The sequence below is a fragment of the Nycticebus coucang genome, chromosome 8 (assembly GCF_027406575.1).
Source record: "Nycticebus coucang isolate mNycCou1 chromosome 8, mNycCou1.pri, whole genome shotgun sequence".
NCBI lineage: Eukaryota > Metazoa > Chordata > Mammalia > Primates > Lorisidae > Nycticebus > Nycticebus coucang.
Window position 1 is genome coordinate 62,615,272 of NC_069787.1, and position 13,910 is coordinate 62,629,181.

Here is a 13,910-nt window from a genome sequence, read left to right on the forward strand (position 1 = left end):
AAGCCATATGGAATCAAAACGACTGCTTCAGGATGCAGCCTGTGACAAATAGCCGTATCAAATAGCAAAAATAGCCGTATCAATGTGGCCCATTCAACATCTGTGCTGCGATCCAGGATATAGACTGTAAATTTAGACTTCAGGAGCAGGCTCTACCATCATTTCTGTGTTGTTCTCTCTAGCATTGATGCACGCCTTGGTGTTCGGGAATGTGACAGCAATCATACAGAGGATGTACTCGAGATGGTCCCTCTACCACACGAGAACTAAGGATCTGAAGGATTTTATCCGTGTCCATCACCTGCCCCAACAGCTCAAGCAGAGGATGCTTGAATATTTTCAGACAACCTGGTCAGTCAACAATGGAATAGATTCAAATGAGGTAACGTTTATTTCTCATGTTGACATTATCAGACAGAAAGCACAAATGGAAAAAGGAAAAGCAAGATGTTTTAATGCAGGTATCAAAAGGGCAAAACACCTCTAGCAACTTTTTTATCCCTTTATTTTTTAAGCCCTCATGAATCCTAATCCATCTCCTTTCCTCTGCTTTGTCTTGTGTTTTCATAATGCCGCTTTGGATTGAGAAATGTTTTATATTAACTTGCTACTTTAGTCAATCAATTTGGCTTATTTTCACTCTCATGGCCCCTTTTTTGAAGGAAACAATTCTTATGACAGGTTAATGGTGTGATCTTGGATGATTATATTAATCAAGCTAATGTATGCTTTTACAATCAATAAAGTAAAAAAATCCATCAAAGGTGTTATCTGTAGACTTCATAAATACCTCAGACTGCCATTGTAAAAAAGGTATCCTATAAATGAACCAACCATTCCATCAACCCACCAGCCAAACCAGTAACAAACTTTTTAAACCTGATTATCTGGTTTCTTCTCTCTTTGTATGATCATGATCACAGAGGAAACACCAGGGGAGCCAAATCCCATATCTTTCATCTCAGAGTCTTTGTGAGGACCAAGTGACAATGAATTATATGTTTTCATGCCAGAGTCTCTTATTAATTTGTTCTATTTCTCTAGCTTTATGATCAGCTGATTATTGAGTAGCACATAATTGAGATCACAGTCACTGAAAAATCCTGGATTACACATACATAGATTTCTTCTTCTGAACTCCAGTTGGCCAAACAGTAGAAAACAGTAGGAACACATCCCTGCTGTCTCACAAAGTGATTCAATTAAACTACACTTAACTCCAATTTGTTTTCCTCCTCCATCTTCTCTGACAGCTTTTGAAAGACTTTCCAGATGAACTGCGTTCTGACATCACTATGCACTTGAACAAGGAGATCTTACAGTTGTCCCTTTTTGAATGTGCCAGCCGGGGTTGCCTCAGGTCTCTGTCTCTCCACATCAAAACCTCTTTCTGTGCTCCGGGGGAGTATCTGCTGCGTCAGGGGGACGCTTTGCAGGCCATCTACTTTGTGTGCTCCGGCTCCATGGAAGTGCTTAAGGACAGCATGGTGCTGGCTATTCTTGGTAGGTCTGAATCAAAAAGTTTCTATGAAATTGTACTCGAGAACATAAATTAAAAAGATGAAATGGAGAAAAACCTGTTATCAGAAAGTAGTAAAATTACAGATAAATGTGTTGACTCTGAATTATTCTTCTTATGTATTTAATATGCCTAGGTGTTATATGCAACGTATTACTTAATTCTTGTAAAAATATCTAGGGGTATATTATCCTCATTTTAGAAATGAATGAGTAGTACCTTGGCTAATTTTTCCAAGTCACATAGTAAGAAAATAAACTCAGTTGTTTTTTATTCCTACAGCCAAATTATTAATCATGACATTCACTGCCTCCTGGTGAAATAGCTACTCAGTTTTAAGAGGACATTTCTTTTTGTGGAGAATTAATTCAGGAAACACAAAATTAAGTTTTTTCTCTGTTAATAGAACAAAAATGATTATATTTCAGGAATAAGCTTTTACAACAGTCATTGACCTAATACTGCCCAGGTGACTATAAGCTCTTTTTACTTCCCCAAAGAAAACATAAGACAATTTTTTTGTGAAAATTTTGTGCCACAAGTTGATTCCAAATATTAGGACGTAATTAATCTTCACTGAAATTTAAAGGGCAGCTGACTAATTGGGATATAGATTAATGTAGAAAATTTCCTATTAACAATTTTATGTGGGCCTTTTTTAAAAAACACTCTCGTTTCTTGGTTTATTCAGCTAACATTTACGGAAGGCCCTTATGAATGAATCAAGTACTGGTCTAAACACATAGAACATAAAATAGCCAAAATTTTTGCCTCCTGGAAATTGAACTCAGTGACAGCTCTGAAGGGGGTTTAGAGCAAGGTGGTAACAGATGATGAGAGACAGATGAATTGATTGCCAGGGTAATACACCAAATGTTTAGAATTTGTGCTAATAAAAAAGGGCTGAGTCCAATTTCTGCTTTTGCTTTTGCTTTTTATTTTTAAAGAACTTTATATTTGCAAACAATTAGTTGCAATGTATTTTCCCATATGAGGTGTCATGTAAACTTTTACAACACAGAGAGACAACAAACAGGTATGTTGTCTGTTTTCCCAAAGTCAAAGATAACCTCAGTTTGGGGGGTTTGTATTCAGTGTTCCTTTCACACCAAAACAACACCTATTATTCTGTCTAATCCTTGTAGCACCATTGTCACTGGATTCTAGCTAGGAAACTTCAAAGATAGATTAAATTTTGGAAGCCAAAAGAGAGCTAATATTTAATAAGTGCCTAATCTGGGGGGTTTATGTCCATTATCCCATTTAAATCTTGAAACCTTATTAATCTGATGTGTTTGATGGTCTGAATATGTGTGTCCCTTCTGTTGAAACCTAAGTTCCAATGTAATGGTGGTAGGAGGTGGGGCCTTCAGGAGTGATTTGGTCGTGAGGGCTCTGCTCTGTGATGAGGGATTAATGTCTTTATAAAAGAGGCCCCAGAAAGCTGTCTGGTCCTTTCTACCATGTGAGGGCACAGTGAGAAGTCATCATCTATGAATCAGAAAGCAGATCCTCACCAGCCTCTAGAACTAGGAGAAATAAATTTCTGTTGTTTATAAGCTATTTGATTTAAAGTATTGTATTGTAGCAGCCTGAACATCCCAATTAAAGGTAAAGAGAAGGAGAGGAAGGTCGGGTGAAAGGGCCATGTACATTTCATTGCTTCTGTTGACTTTAATTTGTCACTTTCAGCGGCCTCCCTTTCAAAGTTTTGACTCAGTTCTTGACTCTCCCTCTTATGTCTTTCTCCTTAATAGAAAAGCAGAAAATAGCAAGTAAAAGAGTTTACGAACAGCTCAGTCAGTTTCTTTATGAATGAGTAAAGCTTCGTGTGTGTGTGTTTAACAGGAAAATTTTACACTCTTTTTGGCCTTTTCTCAGCTTTGTACAGATACAGGCCAGTCACCCTATCATTTTGTGATTCTAAATTAGAATTGACAATTAATTCTAATTTTTTTCAAAAATGTACTGTTAAATCATGAAATATTTGTCAGTGGGTAGCCTGACTGATTTTAAAGCGTGCACTAGACACTTTTTTCAGAATCACATGGTTTAATATTCATGTAATCAAAAATAATGCACCAATAGAAGCAGATATATTGTGGGTTTTACTGTAATTGTGGTGAGTTTTTAAAGTTGGTAACTAGCAATAATTTTTAGAATGGAATATGAAGGCATCGTCCATGACACTAGAGCACAGTGGGTGCAAATTTAATGGCTTCTAGGTACCTGCCATTGCTTGTCAAACATGATTTAATTGAATTTTATTATTATTTTTAAAAGAAACTAGTTATAGCTAAAATAACTATTTAGAAAGATTTTAACGCCTTGCCTTATGCTCCTGGCCCCAAGTTCTTCCACAAATTGTGATTTCCATGGTTAATATTTTCACATCTTTGGTTCTCCTGTGTATATACCAAAAGTGTAAATTGTAATTTGACCATTCTTAAACACTGGTGTGTAGTATTATTAGGGCTAATCCAAAACAAAGATGAAGACTATTAATATTTACTCTCTGTGATTAACATCACTTCAATGGAGATCAATTATTTTTGCTTTCCCTGTGATATTATGATGCTATAGGGCCAATTCAAATCAATACTGATTTTGATAAACTTAGCACATGGCTTCACATTTGATCTGTAGATATTAAATGTGTGATCACTCTGCCAATGAAAGGAATTAATGTTGTTGTGAAGATGATGTAGCACCAAACAGCTGTCAAACCATAAACTTGTTCAAGCAACTCTGTTGTCCAATCAATACATAAAGACATTTCTAATCTGATGCCTGGGGAGGCAGTTGTCATGGGAACAGGAATTAGTTATGAGAATAGAATGTGTTTGTCTTGTATACCTTCATTTCATGTCCAGGTAATTGTGTTTTTCTCCCCAGTTTCTTCATTGTTGTTTTAAAAGAAAATAAAACACCAGTAAATGCTCTCTTCACAGATGGTGTTAGCCTGCCTAACTATCATTAAGCATAAGTTATAGCTCTAACCCAGATGGTTTGCAGATGCATCTTATCACCTTTTTTTCCCCAATGAAAGAATAACTAATTTATGAGGATCAGAAGGGTAATTCTGAGAAATGGAGACCATAAGGAGCGATAGAAACATTTCTCTTTTTTTAGAAATAGAGATACCGAGACTCAGAATTATGGTAAACTTAACCAATATCCTAATTGTAGACAGTAAAATATCCATAAGGCTATAAAATTAGTGAGGGTGAAAGCCATTTTTGTATTTACCAGTAGTAAATGTCCTGTTTTCCAGGACTCAGCCTGAGGTTTAGCACACATACTCAGTGCCTATAAATATTCATCGAATGAATGAATAAACTGGAATAGTTTCTGGGATGCCAGATTTGGCAAGTCCTTGCTGTTATTTTTTATAGCTAGTGTCATTGTGACCAAAATAGCCATACCATGGCAACCCAAAATATAGAAGTATGATGACCCTAACATATCGGCAACAAGAGTTGCTTGACAGTAATGTGAATGCTTATCACACAAGACACTGCGTCGTGATAAGTTGTCCCAAAAGGAACATTTGAAAATTTGCAATATTCAAGACATCTTGCCATATTTATATCTTGCATCCATCCCCAACCTTGAGTTTTTGAGCAGCATTTAGATTTCTAACAAAATGTACAAGCAACAAAATTTCTAACTTTGGTGATACTGGTGAAAACAATAAATCAAACTTGAATTCTTCCCCTCCATGTGGCAATTTATTCCTCTGGTCTTTTTTCTGCCCAAATCGGCTCAATTTTAAAGTTTAAATCTAATATTAATTTGAAGAAAATACTTAGATATAATCCAATAATTTAAAAATTCTCATTTTTTGATCTGCCATAAATTCTTATGACTATCTCAGGTATTCATGGTTAGTTCAGCATGTTTCCTTTTACTGTCAAATTCAATACAACAGACTTTTGTTGCGGCCTCCTCCATATAGGACTTTGCTCCCACAAACGCTGAGCCCAACAAAAAATAAAAATTTAGAAGTTAAAAAATTATTGAATAGGAAGTGGGGGCCATTTCATCTAATAATATTTGCAAAAATAAGTTTGTATGTTGTTGTTCAATTGTTGGTTGTTGATTCTTTATGAAATGGAGCAAAGTGGCCATTAAGAAAACAAAAGTTAAAGCTCAAGCATAATGTCATTGTATGCCAAAGCGGAAAAGTCCTGCCCCAGATAAAGTTTCTTCTCCTTTTAGTGTAATCTCAAAAAAATGAAGCCTATAAATTAAATGAAATTTTCAGGCCTCAGCTTCCTTTATTAAGATTACTTCTCTCTCTCTCTCTCTCCTCCCTGTTTCTAGGGAAAGGGGATTTAATTGGAGCAAATCTATCAATTAAGGACCAAGTGATCAAAACCAATGCAGATGTGAAGGCTTTAACCTACTGTGATCTCCAGTGCATCATCCTCAAAGGACTCTTTGAAGTGCTCGACCTTTACCCAGAATATGCCCACAAATTTGTGGAAGACATTCAGCATGACCTCACATACAACCTTCGAGAAGGTCATGAGAGTGATGTAAGTTTCATTTCTAATTAGTGCTGAGGCCTGATAACATCAGGCCTGGAGATCATTTATAATAGGAAATTGTGTGTCTTGACCTCACAAGAAAAGTCTCTGAATATAGAAAGTCAGATTATTCAGCCACTAGTTGGGTAATTAAATAACTAGCTAGAAGCTAAACCCGAAGTTTATTATCAATATTCCAGGAAAATATTATTCATGGATGACTTCTCTTAACAGATTTTCTTTCTTGTTTATCTTTTTGGGCCTATAATTAGAATCAATTTCAATGATACATAGCATTTAGCTGGAGATGCATGATTTCTCCAGAATTTAAAGATTTCCAGATAAAGTATATCGTTCAGAGTTTGCTGTGTTTTGAATTGCTTGGCATAGATTTTGCTTAAAAATAATCTTTTTCCTTAATGGTACCCAAAACAGTCTTTCTTAAAAATGACTAAATATGCATAAAAAGATTCAAGCCAAGGATTGTCACACTGAGAACATAATGAACATTTTATGCAATTATATATTTGCTGCATGTTTCAGTTTATACAAACAGCTTTCCTGTCAAAATATGTACAATTCTAAATCCTATGATTAAATTGATCGTGAACATGACTTCATTAAATGTGTCAGAGAGACAAATGATTTAATAGGAATGATTGTTGAAAGGCAAGCCAGAGCATGCATAGCATTGTAGAACAACCAAAGCCTTAATAGGCTGTCTTGAGCTTTGTCCCAGATATTTACAGCACTCAATTTTTTTCCCCAGGGATTTAAGAAGCTGTGGTTTTGACTAACCCATATTGTTCAGACGTTTCTGTTAGTTATTATTATACTGTGTTGTGAAGGTAGAGATAAACTTTAAACTGTGTATGCTTTTACCTTGGTTGGGGCTGTCAAATGATAGTGAATCCATAGATGAGATCTCATCGTGAAGTCCATGGTCACCAATGCTGCATGTGTGCTTTCTCCATTGCTGGTAGCAAACAACAGAGGAGGCACCAGCCTTTATTGGCTGCCCTTTATCTGCTAAACGCTCTACCTACATAAAGCATCTCATAATTTTTCTCAAGAAATCTTTAAGGCATCAACCTATTTTTTAAGGAAAGGAAAACTGAGATTTAGAATGGTAAAATCACACATATATGATCACACAATCGTAGGTGGTTGGGATAAGTTTGAATGTAGGTATCAGATTTTAAAACCTATTTTTTATTAAGTTTCCTCTTCTTCTTAGAACCATTTTTGTGTTTTTAAAATTTTTTTATTAAATCATAACTGTGTACATTAATGCATTTATGGGGTACAATGTGCTAATTTGATATGTGGAAAGCTTACATCAAACTTGTTAACAGGCTCGGCGCCTGTGGCTCAAGTGGTGAAGGCATCAGCCACATACACCTGAGCTGGCAGGTTCGAATCCAGCCAGGCCCACCAAACAACAGTGACAGCTGCAACCAAAAAATAGCTGAGCGTTGTGGCGGGCGCCTGTAGTCCCAGCTACTTGGGAGGCAGAGGCAGGAGAATCGCTTGAGCCCAGGAGTTGGAGGTTGCTGTGAGCTATGATGCCACAGCACTCTACCCAAGGCAACAGCTTGAGGCTCTATCTCAAAAAAAAAAAACCAACCAAACAAACAAACAAACAAAAAACATGTTAACATGACCATCACCTCACTTATTTGTTGGGGTAAGGCATTTATACTCTACTCTTAATAGTTTTAAAATGTACCATTGCATAATGCACAATAGATGAGGTCCCACCAAATACCCTCCCTCCTCTTGGCCTGCCCCCTCCATCCTCTCTCCCTCCTCCTCCCTCTTTCTTTCTGGCCTATAGTTTTGTTTTATCATTCATATGAAATTGTAGGTGATTATATATTGGTTTCATAATAGTATTGAGTACATTGGATACTTTTTCTTCCATTACTATTGAGTACACTGGATACTTTTTCTTCCATTCTTGAGATACTTTACTAAGAAGAATATGTTCCAACTCCATCCAGGTAAACATAAAAGATGTGAAGTCTCGTTTTTGTGTTTTTCACTGAATACATTGAATTATAAGCTACAGGTGTCTTTTGAGCTCTCCATAACAGCATAAAGTGATTGAAGGTAAGTTAGGAGAAAGGAGAGGAAATTGGCTAATATTCCTCAGAATGAAAAGTGAAAGTATTGAATCTCAATCTCTATTTTCTTTTTATGTCATGTATATGTAATGATTCTTATCTGTTTTAAAAAATTTTATGGTATATAGCATGATGTTTTTGAAAAATGTATATATTGTGGAATGGCTAAATTAAGCTAATTAATATATGTATTTCCTCACCTGTGTATTTGCCATGAATACTAAAATTGACTCTGTTAGCAGTTTTCAAGGGCATAATACATTCTTAGCTATTGTCACCATGTTGTACAGTCGATGTCTGGAACTTATTCCTCCTATCTAAAATGTTGTATCCTTTAATCAAGATGTCCCTGACCCCTATCCCTCTTAACCCCTGGTGATCATGCTACTCTGTGCTTCTCCAAGATAAACGTTGTACATTCCACATGTAACTGAGATCATATGGTATTTGTCTATCTGTGTCGGGCTTATTTCACTAAGCCTGATGTGCTTGAGGTTCATCCATGCTATCTCAATGGCGGAATTTTCCTCTTTTTTAAGGCTGAATAATACTCTGTCACATACATATAACACATATTCTTTATTCATTTGTTGATGGACACTTAGGTTGATTTGATATCTTAGCTATTGTGAATAGTGCTGCAATAAACTTGGGAGTGCAGATATCTTTTCAAGACACTGATTTCAGTTCTTTTAGATATATACCAGGTATTAGGATTACCAGATCATACGGCAATTTATTCTTAATTTTTTGAAGAACTTACACTGTTTTTCATGGCTGCTAAATTACATCCTCACCAATAGTGCACAAGAGTTCCCTTTTATCCATATCCTTGTCAACACTTATTATTTTCAGGTTTTGGTTTTTTGATATGTGTAATAGCCATTCTATCAAGTATAAGATGCATTTCTTTGTGGTTTTAATTTGCATTTCCTTAATGATTAGTGATGCTGAGCACCTTTTCATATACTTATTGCCCTTTTGTATGTCTTGTTTTAGGTCCTTTGCCTATTTTTTAATCAGGCTATTATCTGCCTACTGAGTTGTTTCTTATGCATTTTGGATAATAACCCTTAGCATATGTGTGATTTGCAAATATTTTCATCCATTCAGTAGGCTGTCTCTTCCCTCTGCTTATTTCCTTTGCTGTGCAAAAGCTTTTTGATTTGATGTTATCCAATTTGTCTGTTTTTGCTTTTGATGTTCGTGTTTTTGGAGTCGTACCCATCCCCCTCCCCAAATCATTCCCTTTACATTTAAGTCTTTTAGTGATTTTGAATCAATTCTTATATATGGTGTGAGATAAAGATCTAGTTTTATTCTTCTTCAGGTAGATAAGGAATTTGTGTCTTCGATAAAATTTTTAATTGTTTTCCCCTATTTTCTGGAATAGTAATTATAGCAATTTAAAAATTCATGTAGGACAACTCCAATATCTGAATCATCTGTGAAATGATTTCCATTGCTGCCTTTCTCTCTCTCTCTGTCTCTTTCTCTCTCATTTAGTTCTTTGTTTTTCAAAGCAGGCATCATAATTTTGAATATTGATGTTGCTTATCAAAGATCATTTGTTTATGTCTTTTCCTCTAAGATAAGGTATTCTTTTGGCAGAAGATCACCTTTATCCTTCCATACTTTATATTTAGGCCTTGTGAGGTTGATCTATTTCAGTTTTTCCCTTAGCTCTGAGGTGTAACCTACACACGGTTTTTCTGAAGTCTCAGCTAAAACCCTAATATGTTTACCCAAGTTCCTCCTATTTGGCAAGGCTTGAACCAGCTTCCATTTCCTAGTACCACTGAGTTCTACAATTTAGCCTTCTAGATGCTGTTTTTGCCTAAGTTTCTTGAAGTACTACCCCGTACATGCTCAAGTTAGGAGCACCTGTGTGGAACTGCACTTAATGCAGTTAACTCCTGTGTGGAACTGCACTTCTCAGTCCCATACGCTTTTTTTTTTTTAATTAAATCATAGCTGTGTACATTAATGCAATCATGGGGCACATACACTGGTTTTATAGACTGTTGGACACATTTTCATCACACTGGTTAACATAGCCTTTCTGGAATTTTCTTAGTTATTGTGTTAAGACATTTATATTCTACATTTACTAAGTTTCACATGTACCCTTGTAAGATGCACCGCAGGTGTAATCCCACCAATCACCCTCCCTCGGTCCATCCTCTCCCCTCCCTCCCCTCCCTCTCCCCTTCCCCATATTCTTAGGTTTTAACTGGGTTATAGCTTTCATGTGAAAGCCATAAATTAGTTTCATAGTAGGGCTGAGTACATTGGATACTTTTTCTTCCACTCTTGAGATACTTTACTAAGAATATGTTCCAGCTCCATTCATGTAAACATGAAAGAGGTAAAGTCTCCATCTTTCTTTAAGGCTGCATAATATTCCATGGTGTACATATACCACAATTTATTATCACTTTTATTCACCTGAACTTCATCCTCTGCCTCCTTAGCCAGTGAGGTTGCCCATCACTATGCTATTCTATTTTACCTCACAGTGAAAGAGCAAATGCCCCCATAGAAATACCTGGCTAAATGTGCTGCTTACATTGTGTGCTTTCCTTTTCTCTGGGCTCACAGGCCTGAAAGTCTTACCTGAGTTGATTGCTCTCAAATGCCTTTAAGCAGTTATGTTATGTATATCTTCCAGCTTAATAATTACTTTTGATCGCAAGTTAATTCTATATAAGCTACTTCATTGTGGCTGGAACCAAACATAATGTTTCTTTTCAAAAAGAGTTCCTTCTGAGCTACATTTTAAGGGCAAATGAGAATTGAAGCTTACCTTTAAGGCCTTTCTTTTTTTGTATTTCCTAATCTTCTGTCATTAAAAAATTATTTTCATATTCATGTAGATCCAAGATCCTGGGATGCTATGCCTGCTAGTGACTAGATAAATTTGGACTTCTCTTCCCCAAATTCCATATCCTCAGAGAAAAGTCTTGTGCTCTCCCAAGCATACTGTGCCTTTCATTGGAGCTTCTGTTCTGATGATTATGGAGCCCTGCTCCTCACTCTGCAGCTCTATTCTGGTGTGAGATGAAATGTAGAACTAAGCCCCCTTTCATAATTTCCATGAGCATCAATAAAAATAACAAATTACATAGGGTTTTCTGGTGGGCTGAAACCTGTGTGGAAAGTTGGCTAATGGGTTGTGGTATGAAAAAAATAGGCATAGTGGAGATGCCACAATGTAAATTGAACTTATGTACATACCCTTATTTTAAAAAATCATGTGACCATTCTGCCAGCTTGTTCAGCCATTTATTATTGCTGCCTCCACGCTCCTCTCCTCTCGTCTATGTTCCCTTCTCATCCCCAATTCCCCATTATTTCTGATATACATTAGCTTAACTTTGCTTGCCTCTGTCTTTCTAATTTTTCCCTCTGGATGCCACTTTGTACCCCAAGTAGCTTATAAACTATCAGGTGACAAAGAGAATTACCAGAGTCTCTGAATAAACAGACGAGTGATAGTCAACCCCATTCTTAAGTAAAACAAAGAAAAAGGCCTTTAAGATATGATCAAATTTTAGAAAGAATATGAATGTAGTGGTAAGATTGTGACTCTTATAACTATAATAAATTACATAACTCTAGAATGACAGTTTACCCAATTCTCATAGGTATATTAATCAAAATCTATAAAATATTTTGTAAGTGTTTAAAAGGCCATCTAGAGTTATTTGACCTCATGCTAATTATGCGTTTTATGCAATCAGTGTGTTTTCTCCATTTGCCCTTATTTATTTCTCCCGGATGGCCCCAATAATGACCTGGATTAATATAGCTATGCATAGCATAAGAAATTTGTTTCACTGCTTCTCATAGTAAACTCTATAAAAATTGATTTTAGCACAAACTCATCTGTTGCTAGTTGTGATATTTAGTTTGCCTTAAAATAAGAATTTTGAATTTGTGGACTGGTGCTGTGGCTCACACCTAGCACTCTGGGAGCCAAGGTGGGCGGATCACTTGGGCTTAGGAGTTCAAGACCAGCCCGAGGAAGAGTGAGCCCTGTCTCTACCAAAAATAGAAAAACTAGCCAGACATTGCGGCAAGTGCCTATGGTTCCAGTTACTTAGGAGGCTGAGGCAAGAGGATCGCTTGAACCCAAGAGTTGGAGGTTGCTGGGAGCTATGACACCACGACACTCTATCCAGGGCAACACAGTGGGACTGTGTCTCAAAAAAAAAGTTGAATTTGTGGTAGATAAAATTATTGAAGGATATTCAAAATATCTCTTTTCTAAATTAAATAATGCTAATACATTGGAAATCAGATGTTGACGTGCAGTCATATCAGTATCTTATGTGCTTTGTACATGCTAGGCATTAATTAGTTGATGGTGTTATGATAGTTGAGCAATAGATGACAATAGTTCTTGAAAAAAAGATAATAAATTCTCTAGTTTTACCATAATGATGGGGTTTTTTTTTTTTTTTTTTTTTTTTTATTGTTGGGGATTCATTGAGGGTACAATAAGCCAGGTTACACTGATTGCAATTGTTAGGTAAAGTCCCTCTTGCAATCATGTCTTGCCCCCATAAAGTGTGAATGATGGGGTTTTAAGTGATAAACTCTAATACAATTTTAAACATGTCAATCAAATCATTCCTTTCCCAATTTTCCATGATTGTCATGTAATCTGATCGCCATAAACAACAAAGTCTCTTCCTTCAGTCTCTTTACCTCTGTAATAAATGGAAGGATATTTCCCCAGTCTTCTGAGGGCCAATGGCTTCCAGTGAAGGTATTTGAACTCCTGTCTTCAATAACAAGTGGTCCCACCAAAGTCCAGACAGTCTCTCTGAAGCAGTGACGACAGAGCCCTTAAAGGTGCCAACCTCCAGCATTTTCTCTCCACTGCTGACATATTTAATGGTACTTGGGTAGTTCATGACACTGACCCATAGCAGACTGAAACCTCAACATTTATGTTAATCTCCCAATCCCCCCATGTGTATACTAAGCACCATGCTTATGTAGTGCAGTTACAAAATGAATACTTCAGAGGCCTGACCCTCAAGTGAGACAAATACAGTTGGCCTTCCTTATCTGTATTTGTCTGTATCTGTGGGTTACATATTTATGGATTCAACCAATTGCTGATTGAAAAAAATTTTACATGCATCTGTAAGAACATGTACAAACTTTTTCCCACATCATTATTTCCTAAACACACAGTGTAACAACTGTTTGTGTAGCATTTATACTGTGTGAGGTATTATAAGTAAACTAGGGGTGATTTAAAGTATTCAGGAGGCTCTGAAAAGGTTATATGTAAATACTGCCCAATTTTCTATCAGGAACCTGAGAATCTAAGCGTTTTGGTATCCATGGGAGATCCTGGAATCATCCCCATGGTTATATATCCCATGGATACTGAGGGATATATAAAAAGCACAAAATTCATTGAAAAAGTTGTCATATGCATAAAGTTAATACAAATATGAATAAACAAAATTTTATAATTGAATATTAAAGTTTCTAATGGTATACATAAACTTAATAAAGGAAAGGATAGAAGACCATATCTAGAATACCTAAAGCCACATAGGTTTGATCAAAAAGTAACAAAAAGGCTCAGTGCTCGTGGTAAAGCGGTTAGGGCTCCGGCCACATACACTGAGGCTGGCAGGTTCAAGCCCAGCCTGGGCATGCTAAACAGCAATGACAACTGCAACAAAAAAATAGCCAGGCATTGTGGCA

The 13,910-nt window shown here is 36.4% G+C and overlaps 1 protein-coding gene across 1 annotated transcript in view; it reads left to right on the forward strand.

Moving 5' to 3' along the window:
- KCNH8 (potassium voltage-gated channel subfamily H member 8) overlaps window positions 1-13,910 on the forward strand; it is a 433,959-nt gene that overhangs the window by 344,351 nt on the left and 75,698 nt on the right. Inside the window, exons 9-11 of the mRNA XM_053600548.1 lie at window positions 183-382; window positions 1,254-1,503; window positions 5,846-6,060. Of these exons, the coding sequence (XP_053456523.1) occupies window positions 183-382; window positions 1,254-1,503; window positions 5,846-6,060 (665 nt within the window). The remainder of the gene's footprint in view (window positions 1-182; window positions 383-1,253; window positions 1,504-5,845; window positions 6,061-13,910) is intronic.